Source organism: Mustela nivalis (genome assembly GCF_964662115.1).
Source record: "Mustela nivalis genome assembly, chromosome: 12".
In the NCBI taxonomy this organism is placed as follows: domain Eukaryota; kingdom Metazoa; phylum Chordata; class Mammalia; order Carnivora; family Mustelidae; genus Mustela; species Mustela nivalis.
The window spans coordinates 3,176,710-3,191,012 of record NC_139031.1 but is presented as its reverse complement, the minus strand read 5'-3'; the positions used below and the strand labels follow the sequence as shown (position 1 = coordinate 3,191,012).

Below are 14,303 nucleotides of genomic sequence, written 5' to 3'. Positions count from 1 at the left end.
AGGCTCCTTGGGCAGGAGTCCCAGGTGGGGAGCGGGGAGCGGGGTGGCGGGTGGGAGCAGACACAGCTCGGAGAGGGACGTCCCACAGCCCCTGGAAGGCAGGCACGACTAGAAGACGTATGGGAGGTCACATTGTCACTCAGCGGTGAGCAGGCTGAGTGCTGAGTCAGGGGGGCTAAGTTGCCACCCCGGCACAGGTGGTCTGGGAGCGGTTGGAAGGCCAGGCGTGGCACGGGGACCCCGAAGAAGACAGGAAACAGGCCATCGAGCCCCTGACTCCATGCTCCAGTCTTTACTCTGCTGCAAACAGAAAGGGCTGGGACTTCTGGGGACAGGCCTGTGTGCTCTGGGAACATAAAGCTCGGCCCACGTGAGGGGCATTGGGAGGAAGGAAGGACGGCAGGCAGGGAGCCCCCCGGACCGCTGCGGCCCCAGGAGAGCGGAAGGAGGTCCTGGTGATGGCGTGACTGGGAAGACAGGAGGGATGACTCTAAAGTCCTGCGGCACAAGCACAGTTGCGGAGTCCGGGCTGCATTTGTGTGCGGGCAGCTGAGGTCACCGCTACAGGGCTGTGCTGTCTGGGGCGCGGGTCTCACTCGCCCCCAGTCGGGAGATGTGAGGGGCCCTGGAGCTGAAAGCCGGGGCTCCTTTGAGGAAGAGGGCGCGGCAGGTGCACGCAGGGCGCTAACGGTGCGCGGCAGGTGCACGCAGGGCGCTAACGGTGCAAACCTCCACTCGTCTTCTTATTTCACTGAACTCCCTGAGCAGCTGTTACTTTGTATTCTTCTTACTTTACAGAGGGAAACACGGGTTTAGAGAGGCTAAAATATCTTTTTCTGAGTCACATAGCTGGCAGCCGATGGCAGCCGAGACTCCAGGGCTGACCTTGGCTTTGTCGAGCTCCCAGCAACCTCATTTCTAGGCTGCATGCGGGGTCCGGCCACAGCCAGCGGCTCAGTACCCAGGAGGCTGCCCACAGCCTGGGATATGTGGCTCCCACCAGGGACCGTGAGCCCACCTCTGCAGGTCCTGGGGGCCACCGCACATGGCCCTGAAGGAAAGCTTACACATGCAAAACACGGAGTCGAGGCGAGAGACTTTGCTTGCTGGCCGGCCCTTCTGCTGTGTGCCAGCTGCGTCTTCACTTCTCCGGCTCTGACAACCCATGCAGGGGTGCGGCCTGCTCCTGTCTGACTCCACATGCAGTGCTTTCCTGGTGCAGGAGGGGCCCGGATGCAGATGGTGGCTGCTGGGCCAAGGGGACTGCCAGGCCCAGCCACGTCCCCCTTCCTCGTGGGCTGGGCAGGGTGGCTTCCAACCCTCATCTGCCTGAGCCCCGGCCCCCGGGGTTGCATGCAGACTCCTCGGGACTTGATTAATCTTTTCAACATCTGGCTTTGGTTTTATCGTCACTGATCTTGTTTATTTTGTCCTCGTTTTCCTTTATGAGGAGATGGGCACAGACTCCCGTGGATAGATTGATGCTTCCCGCTCTTCATTTCCTGCCCGTTACGTGGCCGTTCGGGGCGTTCTGTCATTTTCTAGCTCCTTCTTTCAGTAGTGGCCCCTTCCCTTTCCTGCATTTATGATCACGTCCGTGTTTCTCTACTACACGGAAACGAGACGTCAGCCCTCTAGCTACGTGTCTCACCAGAAACATGCCGACGATTTTATACACACGGGGGCTGCCCTCAATGTAGACCGATATTTTTAAAAGTCGGGATGATGCTATTAACAGCTGTGTTTGGGATTTGACTAAATATTCCTAAATAATGCAAAAGGTAAACTACTCAGCAGCCTCACCGGCGAGTGTAGACACCAACACCGTAGACGCAGTATTAGCGGGTCGGGCTCACTCATGGATCAGAATCAGCATCTGCTCCGAGTCATGGACCCGTCACAACAGCGTTTAAATATCCAGAATCCATCAACAAAACCCATTACAACCACCAAATAACAGAAAAATCTTGTGATGAGATCACAGGACCTTGAAAGCGTATCTGGTTAAAGTTTATCAGCAACGCCTAATAAAATTTCTGGGTGAGATGAGAATGAAAACCTGCTCCAATATGATAAAAAAAAAAATCCATCAGGGGCCAACTGGAAATGAAACCCATTCTCAGTGGCGAACAGTGAAACCATTTCAGTTATGGTCGGTCCAGAATTCTCACCAGCGCCGTTGGCATTTAACGTGTTCTTGAGGACGGCGGGAAGTTGCAGTAGACAAGCAAACTTGGAGGTGGGGAGAGGAGCTAGAAAATGGAAGAAAACGGACTCTCTTTTCCGGGTAACAGGATTGTATTTCGAAAACCTAAAAGATCTTGATTCTAGTAAGCTGTAATTAATAAGAAAAGATTTCCATATGGCTGGATACAAGAAATAGGTGAATAGATCACTAGCTCTGTCTTCACAAACATCAGTACCTAGAAGCCAGAATAGTCCTTTCACTCATGAACGAAACTTTATTTTTCTACTTTTTTTTTTTTTTAGGGTCCTACTTTAAATCTAAGAACCACGTAAGACTTAAAGCAAACTCTAAGATCTTTTTGAATATTTGAAAAAATGTAAGGGTGTAACATAATCTGAGATAAGAAGACAATGTTATGTATGTTAAAAGCTTTTAAAATTGATACCAGACTTGAGTCCAATCTTGATTGGAACGATGAAAGAAGCCTAATGTCAAACACCGGGTGAAATGTCTTAATTGCCATGCACGAGGATAAATACCTGAATGGACCCGTAAAAACCGTTAAATGTATGGGAACGTGGACTTGCTTGTCTGATATCAAAACTCACAAGGGAGAATCGCTCTCAGCTCAGTAAAGTAACAGCTAATACGTTCCAGTACTTGTGACGCACCAGGCATTGGAATAACTTTATTGAATTTTCACACTCACCACGGGGCCAGATATTTTCTCCATTTTATAGAGGAACAGAGAAGGTAAGAAATTTACTGAATTTCACATTGTAAGTGGTGAAGGCAGTGTGTGCGTCACAGGCTTTCTGAATCTGCGGCAAAAGCTTAAAACCCTCCACATCTGTCTGTGGAGAGCATGGTGAGAGGTGCGAGACTACAGAATTCAGACAGACATTCTCGTGTCAGTGCGTATTTGATACACCAGGGGAATCGATGGCATAATTAGGAAGCAGTGCCGGGACGCCTGGGTGGCTCAGTCGGTTAAGTGTCTTCCTTCCGTCAGGTCGTGTTCCCAGGATCCTGGGATCCAGCCGCACATGGGATTCTCTGCTAGCCAGGAGACTGCTTCTCCCTCTGACCCTCTCCCTCTCATGATCTCTCTCTAGTAAATAAATAAAATCTTAAAAAAAAAAAAAAGAAAAGAAAACAGCACCAGCATCCCTAATGGTATCTATAAGGAGGTAATGTTGAATTTCACAAATATACAAAATTAAGTTCCACTTGGAGTAAAAGTTTAATGTCAGAAAGAAGACTCATTGCTTCGTTTAGCACAAAGGAGAGATATTTTGCAAAATATACATTCCAGAGGCTGTAAAAAAAAAAAAAAGAGCCCTATTTAACTCCCACAGAAATGTCTTCAATTTACAAAATTAAAAGGAAAAATCAATAGGCAAATAGCAACAGTATTTCAGTCCCAGGAACAAAGGAAAGACTGGTGTCCATAGACCACAAAGACTGCTTCCAAACTGACTGGGGAAGGAGAGACAGTCTGGTAGGACGCGGACAGAAATATTGCAGGACTTGACCTCAGGCAAACCAGAAGCCACGGCTTGCTTGGCTTGGGGATTCATCCTGACTCAGACAGGCTGGGAGCGAATGTTCAGGAGCGGCGAGGTGGCTCTGCATCCATTATTCGCACCTGTGAAAGGGTGGACCCGTGCCTGCCATCCACGGTCGTCGGTAACCCTGGGACCTGGGGCGGTTGCAAGCGCATGAAGCCACTCCTGGGAATGACCGTGGTGGACTTCTCGAGAGAGCACAGCAGATTCGTCACTGCTGCAGCCTGTGTCACTAGCAGCCGACCCTTCGTCAAGGGACATGAGCTGCACCGATTTCCAAGTGCAGAAGGCCCTGCTCTTGGCCGGTTCCTGTTGGGGTTCCTTTGTATCTGTGACCTCGTGGCCACTCTTACGACACACGGGGTTACGCGTGGAGACATCCACTCACGTATTCAGTGAACATGTGCGGAGCATCCGGTACGTGCCTGTCCCCCTTAGGCACTGGGAATGCAGGGACGACAAAACCAACATCCTGCTCCACAACTGGTCTGGCCGTGAGAATGTCAGACGACCCGAGTTCTCCTCCTAAAATGAACAACTATAAAGCAGGACTGTATGAGAGAGAAACGACAATTTTCATACTTGGGACCGTTGGCCGCTCACAGCTCTGATCCCTGAGAGAAGGGAAACAAATGACATGAGCCCAGCCGTCACCTGAGCTTCTGCCTGCGCGTGTTTGCTGGACCTCCCAGGGAGGGAAGACTCAAGCCTTCTTTCCTGCTGAGTCAAGCAGACAGGCCAGAGTTTGGGGGCGCAGAAAATGGCTAAATGGCTACAGTTTATAGGACAGAGTCCCCGAGACGGGGACACGAACTAGAGAGTGCTCAGAACACCTGCACGGGGCCCCCAGAGAGACTTGGGCTGATCCTTGTATGTAGAGAGTGAAACACCACGAGTCAGGGTGAGATCGAGTTTCAGGTGAAGAACAACTATCGGATCCTGTCCGACGAAAGATTCCCAGAGCTCACGCCCTGCCAGCAATCAGCTCAGTCTTTCCAAGCCTGGACTTTGGAATGGGTGTTGGGATTTTCCTGAGCCGGACACACAGGAACAGGAATCGGATACAATATGGGGCGGGAGCTAACTCCAGTAAAAAGGGCAGGTTTCCTCTAGCCTCATGTCCATAGGCTCTGCTTAGGACTCCTAGAGGACTCAGAGGTGAGTTTTAAAAAGCAGGATCCAATTATAAGCCTTCTATGATATATACTTTCAATTCGAAGACATACGTTAAAATTAAATGGATGTAAAAAGATAATTCTCTGCAAACACTAACCAAAGGAAAGCTGGAATGGTTATATTAATATCAAAGGAGACTACAGAATAGTCCTTATTACCAGAAATAAAAATAAATATTTTATAATGGTAAAGGAGTCGGGTCCTTAAGAAGACATAAGAATCCTGAAGGCGGGGCACGTGATGTGGTGAGCATGTAACTGATGAATTATTGATGCTACATCTGAAACTAATGATGCACGGGATGTTGGCTGATTAAATTTAAATTAGAAAATTTAAGAAATTGGAAACAAGAATCCTGAAGGTGTATGCCCCTAGCAATAGCCTAGTAAGATTTAAAGCAATAATCTGTTGAACCAAAACCCAAAATGGACAAATCCACAATTCGAGCTGGAGATTCCAACGATCCTCTCTGAGAACCTGATCAAATTTAGAAAGAAAGACCAGTACAGAGACCGGAAGCCTTGAAAACTCTGTTACCAACTGACCGGCCTGACGTTCACGCATCACACCCCTCAGCAAAGCAAACGACACATTTGTTGTGTGGTACATGGAACACTCGCCAAAACTGACGAAAGTGTGGGCCATTGGACAAGTGTCCACCGATCGCAAATGCTGAAAATTATACAAAGGATCATCTCTAACAAATACATAATTAAACTGGAAATCAACGGCAGAAAATATCTGGAATGTAGCCTGATGATTAAAAATTAAACAACCTGCTTTTAAGTGACAAACCAGCCAAAGGAGAAACCAGATGGAAATTAGGTAATATTCTGAAATGAAGGAAAATTCGGATGTATAACATCAAAATTTATGGTGTGCAAGTCGGAAGCACTCACAAGGCAATTTATGGCTTTAGGTGTTCATAGTATTAGATTTAAGCTTTCACCTTAAGAAACTAGAAGTAAAACGAGAAATTAAATGTAATTACACAGAAGAAAAGCAGTAAGGAGAAGAAATCAATTGTACGTGGAAGAAAAAACAGTTGGCTCAGGTCATGGTCCAGGGTCCTGGGATCGAGCCTCGCATCGGGCTCTCTGCTCCGTGGGGAGCCTGCTTCTCCTTCTCCCTCTGCCTGCTGCTCTGCCTACTTGTTCTCTCTCTGTGTCAAATAAATAAATAAAATATTTTTTTAAAAATGAATTAATAGACAAAAAACTCCATATATAGGAATCTCAAGGTGCAGATGGCTTCACTGGTGAATTCGGTGTTTTAGAAAAACATGTCATCAGTTCTACGCTAAGTTACAAAACAAACAGAAGAGGAGGAAATACTTCCTAAGTCATTTATTAGGCTAGCACTGCCCCCCCAATAAACAGACGAGGTTATTAGCAGAAAAGAAAACCACAAATTTCCCTCATGAAACAGGCACAAAAATCCTCCACAGAGTAGCAGTTCCCGTCCAGTAATGTATAAAAGGCAAATTCATCGCGGCCAAATAGAGTTTATCCAAGGAATGCAAGTTTGCCTCAGCATTTGAGCATCAATGAAATGTACCATTTTGATGGATTTAGGAAAAGCAGAAAAACGTAATCATCTCAGTAAATACAGAAAAGGCATTTGAGTTAATTCAACACTCATTATAAAACTCAACATCCATTCTTAAAATTCTGAGCAAACTGGAAATAGACAAGAAGGCCTTCATTTGATAACAGATGTCTGCTGAGCACCTGCTGCTAGTCCACCAAATAGTGGGGAGTGAATGCCTTCTCCCTAAGATTGGGGGAAAGGCGAGGTGCCCGCCCTCCTGACTTCTACTGGGCATTGTGTTAGCGGCTTTCCGGAGTGTAATTAGGCTATAAAAAGAAGCAAACACTCATCCAGTTAGGAAAGGAAGAAAAAGAACTCTTTGGTCACAGAAAATCTGATTACATAGGAAATTCTAAAGAATCTACCAAAAAACTGTTAGAGCAATTAATGAAATTAAGCAGGGTTGCAGAAGAGAAGGTTCAGGGTACCAAAATTAACTCTATTTCTGTCTGTTAGCAATAAACAATTGGATATTGAGACATGGGTATGTTTTTATGTATACAAAACATCAGTAATACCGAATACTTTGGGGTACACTTAGCAAAATATGGGCAAGATCTGTACCCTGGAAACTACAAAGCATTGCTGAGAGAAACTGAAGATTCCTTTTAAAAGCCCTCCTTTCAAGGAGCTTACCTTTTAGTGAAGGGGACGGGCACTAGATAAGATAAATAAGTTAAATGCACATTCTTGTAATAATGATGAAGCCTAGAAAAATCAGGGAAGAGGGGTCTACGTTAGAGGTAGACTGTTGGGGTTTCTAGACGTCACGGCCACTCAAGAGAGGCAAGGCCTCACTTAGGAGGTTTTCGAGAAGAAAGCTGACAGGTGACCATCCAGGGTGTTTTAGGCAGGAGCAACACCATGACAAGGACCACGAGGCCAGCCTGTGCCCGGCTTGTTCTGGGAACGTGTGGACGGTGGCGTGGGTGGGGGGAGGGGTTCAAGGGACCACCTTGAGATGGGGACGGAGAGCTGATGGGACCAGGCAGTAGCCCCACTGTTCAGTGGGAACTTTGACTTTCAGTCCACGTGTGCTAGAAGCTGAAGGGGCTGTGAGTGGGGGGCGGGTGATGATTTCTGTGGTAGAGACGGCTCTGACCCCTGGGGCTAGAATAGACAGCGGGGGGCAAAGTCAGAGCCTGACACGCAGCTGGAAGCTCACTGCAGTGGCCCAAGAAGAAGGACCCATGCTTAGACCAGGGTGGGGGCCGGAGTGGGGAGCTGCTCTGGATAGACTTTGACGGAAGACCCCCAATGCTTTCCGCCAGGCTAGAGACAGAAGAGAAAGCAGAGCCGGTGGCCTGGCCAGAGCGGCTGAGTTGGGCGGTGGGGGGGCCTGTCTGAGATGAGGAGGGCCGTCCCCGGGGCCGGAGGGAGGGGTGGGGTGTGAGAGGCTGTTTCATGTCTGCTACATTGAGACACCCCCTTGACATTCCGTGGAGACTGGGAGGCGGGGGGCAGTGGGGTATACATGCCTGAAGCTCAAAGTCAGGTCCAGCCGGGTTCAGGGGGTCTTGGCCATGTGGCCATTCAAATCTTCAGCAGGTATCTGCTGTTCACAGCCACGAGGCTGGATGGAACCACCTGGGATGTGATTTCTGGTCAAAAAGCAAAGAAACCTGGTAATCAGTGTTGGTTACTCCAACATTCAGAGGTGAGAGAAAAGAAGGGAGCCAGCCGTAGTGCACGAAGAGAAACATTGAGGAGGAGCTAGGAGAAAGTCAGGGTGCATCCCGGATGCCACGTGGGGACAGGGTTTTGAGGAGGAGAAGGTGATCCGTGTGCCAGGAGGAGAACTGAGAAGTCATCACGGCATGAAGCCGGTGGCGTCTGGTCACCCTGAGAAGAGGAGTTTGTGTGGAGAGCGGATGAAAACATGGTCGGAGGGAACTGCACAGAAGACAGGAGGAAACGCAGAGCGTTAACTCCCTTCAAGGAATTAGGGATGCTCAGTTTTCTAAAGATAGAGTCCATACTGCCCAGAACATACCCAGTGAGCCTGGAAAGTGCCCGTAGCGGGGAAGGATTAACTCAGCTCTCCGTGAGGCATCACGGTCGGTGCAGCAGAGGTTCAGACCCAAGAATACAGATCACTGCTCCCTGCTGCCCGAGGAGGGGAAAGGCTGCATTCGTTCATCAGCAGTGGGAGTGTCAATTCCAAACACATTTCTGAAAACCAGTTTTATCTATTTGCATTTTTCAAAACAACTTGTAAATCACCAATCACACCCTTAGATATCTGTCCCATAAAAAAAAACTGTTCAAAACTCACAGCCACCAGCGACACACAGGACAGCCCATGCTCACCACTCAAAACTTCTGTGTTTGCAGGCTCGCCCGTGTGCTAAAATGTGTGTGTGACATCCAGACCCACGCTCCTGGAGCTTTTGCAGACATTTCCAGGCGTGAGCATGGTGGCAAAAACATTGGCATTCCAGAGTTCACATTGTGAACGAGTGTGTTTTAGTGGGTGTGGCCTGGGCAGTGCCATGTTTTCCATGTTTTTGTACTTTTTCTTGGAGACCATGCTGCTTGGAACGGCCCCTGGGGAGAGTGCCAAAGCTCAGGGCAGTGATCCGAAATGCAAGAAGGCGGTCTTCCAGAGAAACCCGTGTTAGATGAGCCGTGTCCAGGCCCGAGTCGCACGCTGTCCCTGTGAGTTCCGTGTTCATGCATCAAAGGCTTCTATTCAGAAAGACCGTGTAAACAGAAACACGCGTGAGGCAGGCTTCTGCGCTGCTCGGTCGACAAGGGGATCGGGACCAGAGCTTCGCCAAAACCTAGCCCTGCATTTCCCCGAGGGGCAGTGTGCCTCCGTAGTCTCTCACTCGGACTCTGTGGACACTTCGCAGAACACAACTACCATGAGTACCAAGAACCTTCTGGGGCTACCTTTTAGGAAGAACTGAGTGCGTAAATCAAGGTGTATGCACGGCACAGAGTACCAGGCAGGCTCTGAAGATCGGCAATCCGGGCCGAACGGTTGTTGCAAGGAAAACCGCAGGGACGATGCGTGTGACGCCGTGTCACTTTCCACTGTGGCTACATCTGTATGTTTGCACCTGGTCGTGGGCTTGTCGGCAGGGTGGCCCGCACCAGGCTGACGGAGAGGGCTCTTCCGAGTGGGCACGGGGGTCTGCCCAGCAGGGGGAGGGCAGCCAACGCGGAGAGGGGGTTAAAGGGAAGTGGCCTTTGTGATAAGGTCATGTATGTAAAAATGCTGGGATGTCATGAAGACATTTGAAGGAAGAGGTCCGGTTCGTCGTCCGCACACTGACCAAATTGTGGGTCGGTGTCCATGATGGCTTAAAAGCCAGCTGCAAAGGAACGTGTACAGTGTGATTCTCTTTAATGAACCAGTCTGCTTCGTAAGCTTTTAACCGTACAAAGGGACACGGGAAACCGTGTTTAAAGATACAGGGAGGATAGGAGTCTTGGTGGTGAAGGGCTTCCTGGGCTCCAGCTTTACTTCCATTGGTTTGTTTCCATAGATACCGAAAGTATTGCATTGCTGCAACTTGGGGGGGAAAATGTGAAAAGGTATCAACTCCCTGAATATTATTTCTCAAAGAAAGGATACTGCCATCTTGCATACACTTCAGAGAGTCGCCTGCAAACAGATTTTATTAGCAGGTTTTGAAAACGCCGCCAGCAAGCCCGGATTTGCTGCGAGATTCTGAGCTGCGTTATGTCTATGTAACGCTGTAAAATCCTTTGTGTTTTTTTTTTCTTTTAGGAATCATTAAGAGCCATCCGATATGAAATATCGCCAGATAAGGAGTACGCTCTGTTTTCATACAATGTGGAGCCAGTAAGTACCACTTCTGTCTATTAAAAAAAAAAATGTTTCTCTCTGCTGAGACCTTATTAAGTATGTTCCCTTGAACCTTCCTTCTGAGTGATCTTAGAATCCTGAAAACCGTGGGTGAATCCTCTTTTTACGCCACACTGCCACCTAGGAGAGGAAGAGAGGTATAAAAATCCCTTTGGCTGGGGGAGAAAAAAAATCACTCCTTTTAGGGGCCATTTCACAGGATTTTCCTGAGGGAGAGGGTGAGACGTTGTCTTTTTATAAAGATTTATCTTACCCTTTCGTGCAGTCATTTTTCTTCCCATTTTCTCAATCATACCATAAATTTTATCCTGAGAACAAAAAAGCAACTGCCAGGTTCTCCCTAAGCTAAAATAAAATGTTAATTATCTCCTAGCCATTGTAGTATTCTAGAGAAGACTTGAAATATCACTTTCATTATATAAATCCCTGTTTTTAGCACTTCATCTGTGAGTCTCCCATAAAACCGCACCAGGGTTTTCCATAAAAATCTCACCCTGGGCTTTAGCGGCAGCTTAAAACTAGCTCTTTTTTTTTTTTTTCTCTCCTTTTTGTCTTTTAACAGGCTCATATTTTAAAATTCATCTTGGCTCTTTAATTTTAAATGAGCTAGAAGGTGAAATTTATTTGTGTAAGTGAAGCAGATGTTCATCTTACAAGAGATTAGCAACTTTAGAAATGTGCATTTCTGGAACTTGAGTCTCCAGTGAGTAAGAGATAGACTTCTCCTGCCTTTCCAGTTCTTCTGAGACCATTCTGTCCAGAGCTTTGTCACGCTGCTGTGAGCCCTCAGGGACGTGCATCAGCCCGAACAGCATCCTGGTGGGTTTGAGAGGCTCTTGTCCTGGCAAGAGGAGGGCAAGCTTGTGGCGCTACGTGCCACGGGGCCAGCCGGCCGGCTGGTTTACGTGGAGATGCGAGTTCAATCCTAGAAATTTTAGACTTTCTTTTAAGACTTATTTGACTACTGGATTATTTATTGGGAACTTTCTCTTTTTTTTTCCATTGAAATGTAGATCTTTAAAAGAAAAAAACTCCACCTTTTCCATTTTCTAATTTTTTTTTAAATATTTATTTATTTATTTGACAGACAGAGATCACAAGCAGGCAGAGAGGCAGGCAGAGAGAGAGAGAAAGGAAGGAAGCAGGCTCCCCGCTGAGCAGAGAGCCCGACGTGGGGCTCGATCCCAGGACCCTGGGATCATGACCTGAGCTGAAAGCAGAGGCTTTAACCCACTGAGCCACCCAGGGGCCCCCATTTTCTAATTTTTTTTTAATGTCCATTATGTAAAGGTTTTCATTGTTCTCACCCACATTCTGTGGAATCACTGGTCATCTTTATCTGTCGGATGGGGGATGGTTAGTGGAGTTGATATGGTAAAAGGCAACTTTTAGCCTTGTGATTCTGCATGTCCTACGCCCAGCCCTAGCCCTCGCCTCTTTAAGCTTCAAGTACACGGATTTGTATGTGGATCACTGCGTGCTTCTGGTCCTTTCATGGAAACTCCCAAAAATATAATTTCTACCCTTGAATAAGAGGAAAAAAATCAGCAGATCCTTGAAGGACTTTCATGGGGATGAGGTAACGGCTTTGTCCTGGGGTTCTCAGGAAGACACAGCCAACACCCAAGGGAGAAAAGCATAGAAAGACAGATTTCGGGTCCTCTGACTCCAGACCATCTTTTAGCAATAGGAGCACCCTGCGATGGGAGCTTCCTGCTTCTGGAAGCCTTCGGAACAAGGTTTAGTTATTTGTTCTCCCTGATCGTCCTCTCCACATGCTTCATGGAAGCGTGTGGGCTCATCCACGTTCTGTGGTTCTGTGCGTGGTGGACCTCGCCACTTCTCCTTGTCTTTCCCCCATGCTCCTTCTGCAAGAGCGCCCTGGGCTCCCCTTCCAAGTGCTGGCTGCTTCGGTGAAGAATTCTTTGCTGAATGTGAGCCTCCGCCGTACAGAACACACAGGGAAACAAGAACCTTGGAAGAACCCTCTCTCTCCATGCAGCGTCTGTTTGCCTTCAGAGTAGGATTGCGTCATTTCTTTCCTCAACCGAGGAAAAACAGAAGCCATTCAGAGTGGATTTAGTGAGCAACAAAAATAATTCGAGTGTGGAAAATGTGCGCACTACGTTAAAAAAAAAAATCTGTGAAAATGGGTACTTGACAGTTGAATCAAAGCAGCACCATCCCTGGTTTCCAAAGAGTGAGCAGTTCCCCTCGCACGATTAAGCCAGGGCTCCGCTCTGCGGGATGCGTTAGCCCTCTAGTAGGGTCTCCGCCAACGAGACTGGGAGCTGGGTTTTAGGAATCACTTTCCAGCTGGGTAAACCCGAGAGGCAGATCCTTTTAGAAAAGGGCCCAGGCTGTAAGAGGAGAGTCTCGGTGTCTAATAGTGGAGGAAGTAGAACAAAGCAGGACTTCCAACTTCGTTTTCAGTGTCAATGTGATTATCCCCGGATGTCTTTAAAAAAAAAAAAAAAAAGTCTCATATTCAAATACAGTTAAGAACTCAAGTTTAAGTAAAATTAAATAAGTTTCTTTACTACAGGATGTTTTGAAATTTTTTCATATTCTCAGGAGGGCTGTACAGTGTTCCCCAAGAGGGTATTACAACAAGGGATTCCCATCTAATGGTAAGGGAACTGGAGTTCTGTCTTTGGGACCGTGTTTATCACGATCTTATTTGTGTGTTTCAAAGACAGCCAGGATACCTTCTTTCTAGGAACTCATTCAACTCTTCATTGCAAAGACGATCATAAAAAAAATATTTTTTGTAGGAACCAACTGTCTAATTACCAGGCATCTCTCCTTTGATAGAATAATGTTTCACGATAGAATAAATGTTTCATGTGCAATAAAACTTGTGCAAAAATAGAATATTGGGTTACAGCTTCTCCCCCAAAATCCAAATGCCGCACATTGCATTCGGAAAACGGTAACCCTCCCGAGCCTGCTTCTCTCCGCTGCCTGCCCACGGTGGACAGTGGGATGTCGCCAGGCTCAAGTGCGTGTCAGAGCAGACTGCTGCCTCTTTTGAGCCCGGCTTCCTGCCTTAAACGGGGGTCAGTGTGTATCTAGCCATGCTGCCGTGGGGGTGATTGTGATAGCACATGGGGGACACTTCGGGGCCCCGACAACAGTGTCCCTCGCCAGGGCTTGGACGTGGGGTTCTTTCCTCAGGAGGATTCGAGCTTCTAGCCCACGGTGATGCCTCCAGTTACTTTTTTATCAAAAACAAAAACAAAAACAGGCACTTAATGCGTGCAGAAAAGATACGTTATTTGCAGCACAGAGCTTGGACCGTAGTCACGGAAGCGCGCAAACCAGGCCGCAGAGAACTGCCGAGTCTCCTGAGCATCAGACAAAAGGATTCGGCCCGGTTAGGTAGACCCAGAAAGGCTTCCAGGAGGCGTCCAATCCTCAGCTGGACACGGAGTCCTCGCGGCCCGAAGGTGGTGGTGGGGAAGAGGTACAGAGAACCCGGTGAGGCTAGAAGGAAGACGGGGCCCCCCGCCGGGTTCGGGGCTGCAGGGAGGGTCGCAGAATCTGGAGCTGTTCACGGCTTTGCTTTTGCTACTGGGTTTCAAGGGACTCTGGGATTTTCATAAGAGTTTACAATTTACAAGTCGGTAACCGGAAAGATGGGTGTGAGTTCCCAAAGCAGTGTCTGAAATAGAGAAAATCCTCGAAGTAATTCACGTAAAGGCGGAAAATACAACCATGGGCATGACTGGCGTCGCCCACGGGGACCACGGCGGGGAGGGTATGGGAGTGAAGAAGGCTGGAGACTGGGCCTTGCAGAAATTGGGTACGTTGTAAAGATTATCAAGGATGAATCTTCCAGCGAGTAAGAAGAGAGGCTGAGCGGCAGGAGGAAAGGCAACAAAGCATCTTATCCTGTGTGTAACAGAAAGCAAACGCTCCCAGGGGGAGGGAAAGGCCCTCA

At 47.9% G+C, this 14,303-nt stretch overlaps 1 protein-coding gene across 4 annotated transcripts in view; it reads left to right on the top strand.

Moving 5' to 3' along the window:
- DPP6 (dipeptidyl peptidase like 6) overlaps positions 1–14,303 on the top strand; it is an 841,237-nt gene that overhangs the window by 600,261 nt on the left and 226,673 nt on the right. For all 4 annotated transcript variants that reach the window (XM_082692922.1, XM_082692925.1, XM_082692923.1 and 1 more), the window contains exon 5: positions 10,262–10,336. In XM_082692922.1, coding sequence (XP_082549048.1) covers positions 10,262–10,336 — 75 coding nt within the window. The remainder of the gene's footprint in view (positions 1–10,261; positions 10,337–14,303) is intronic.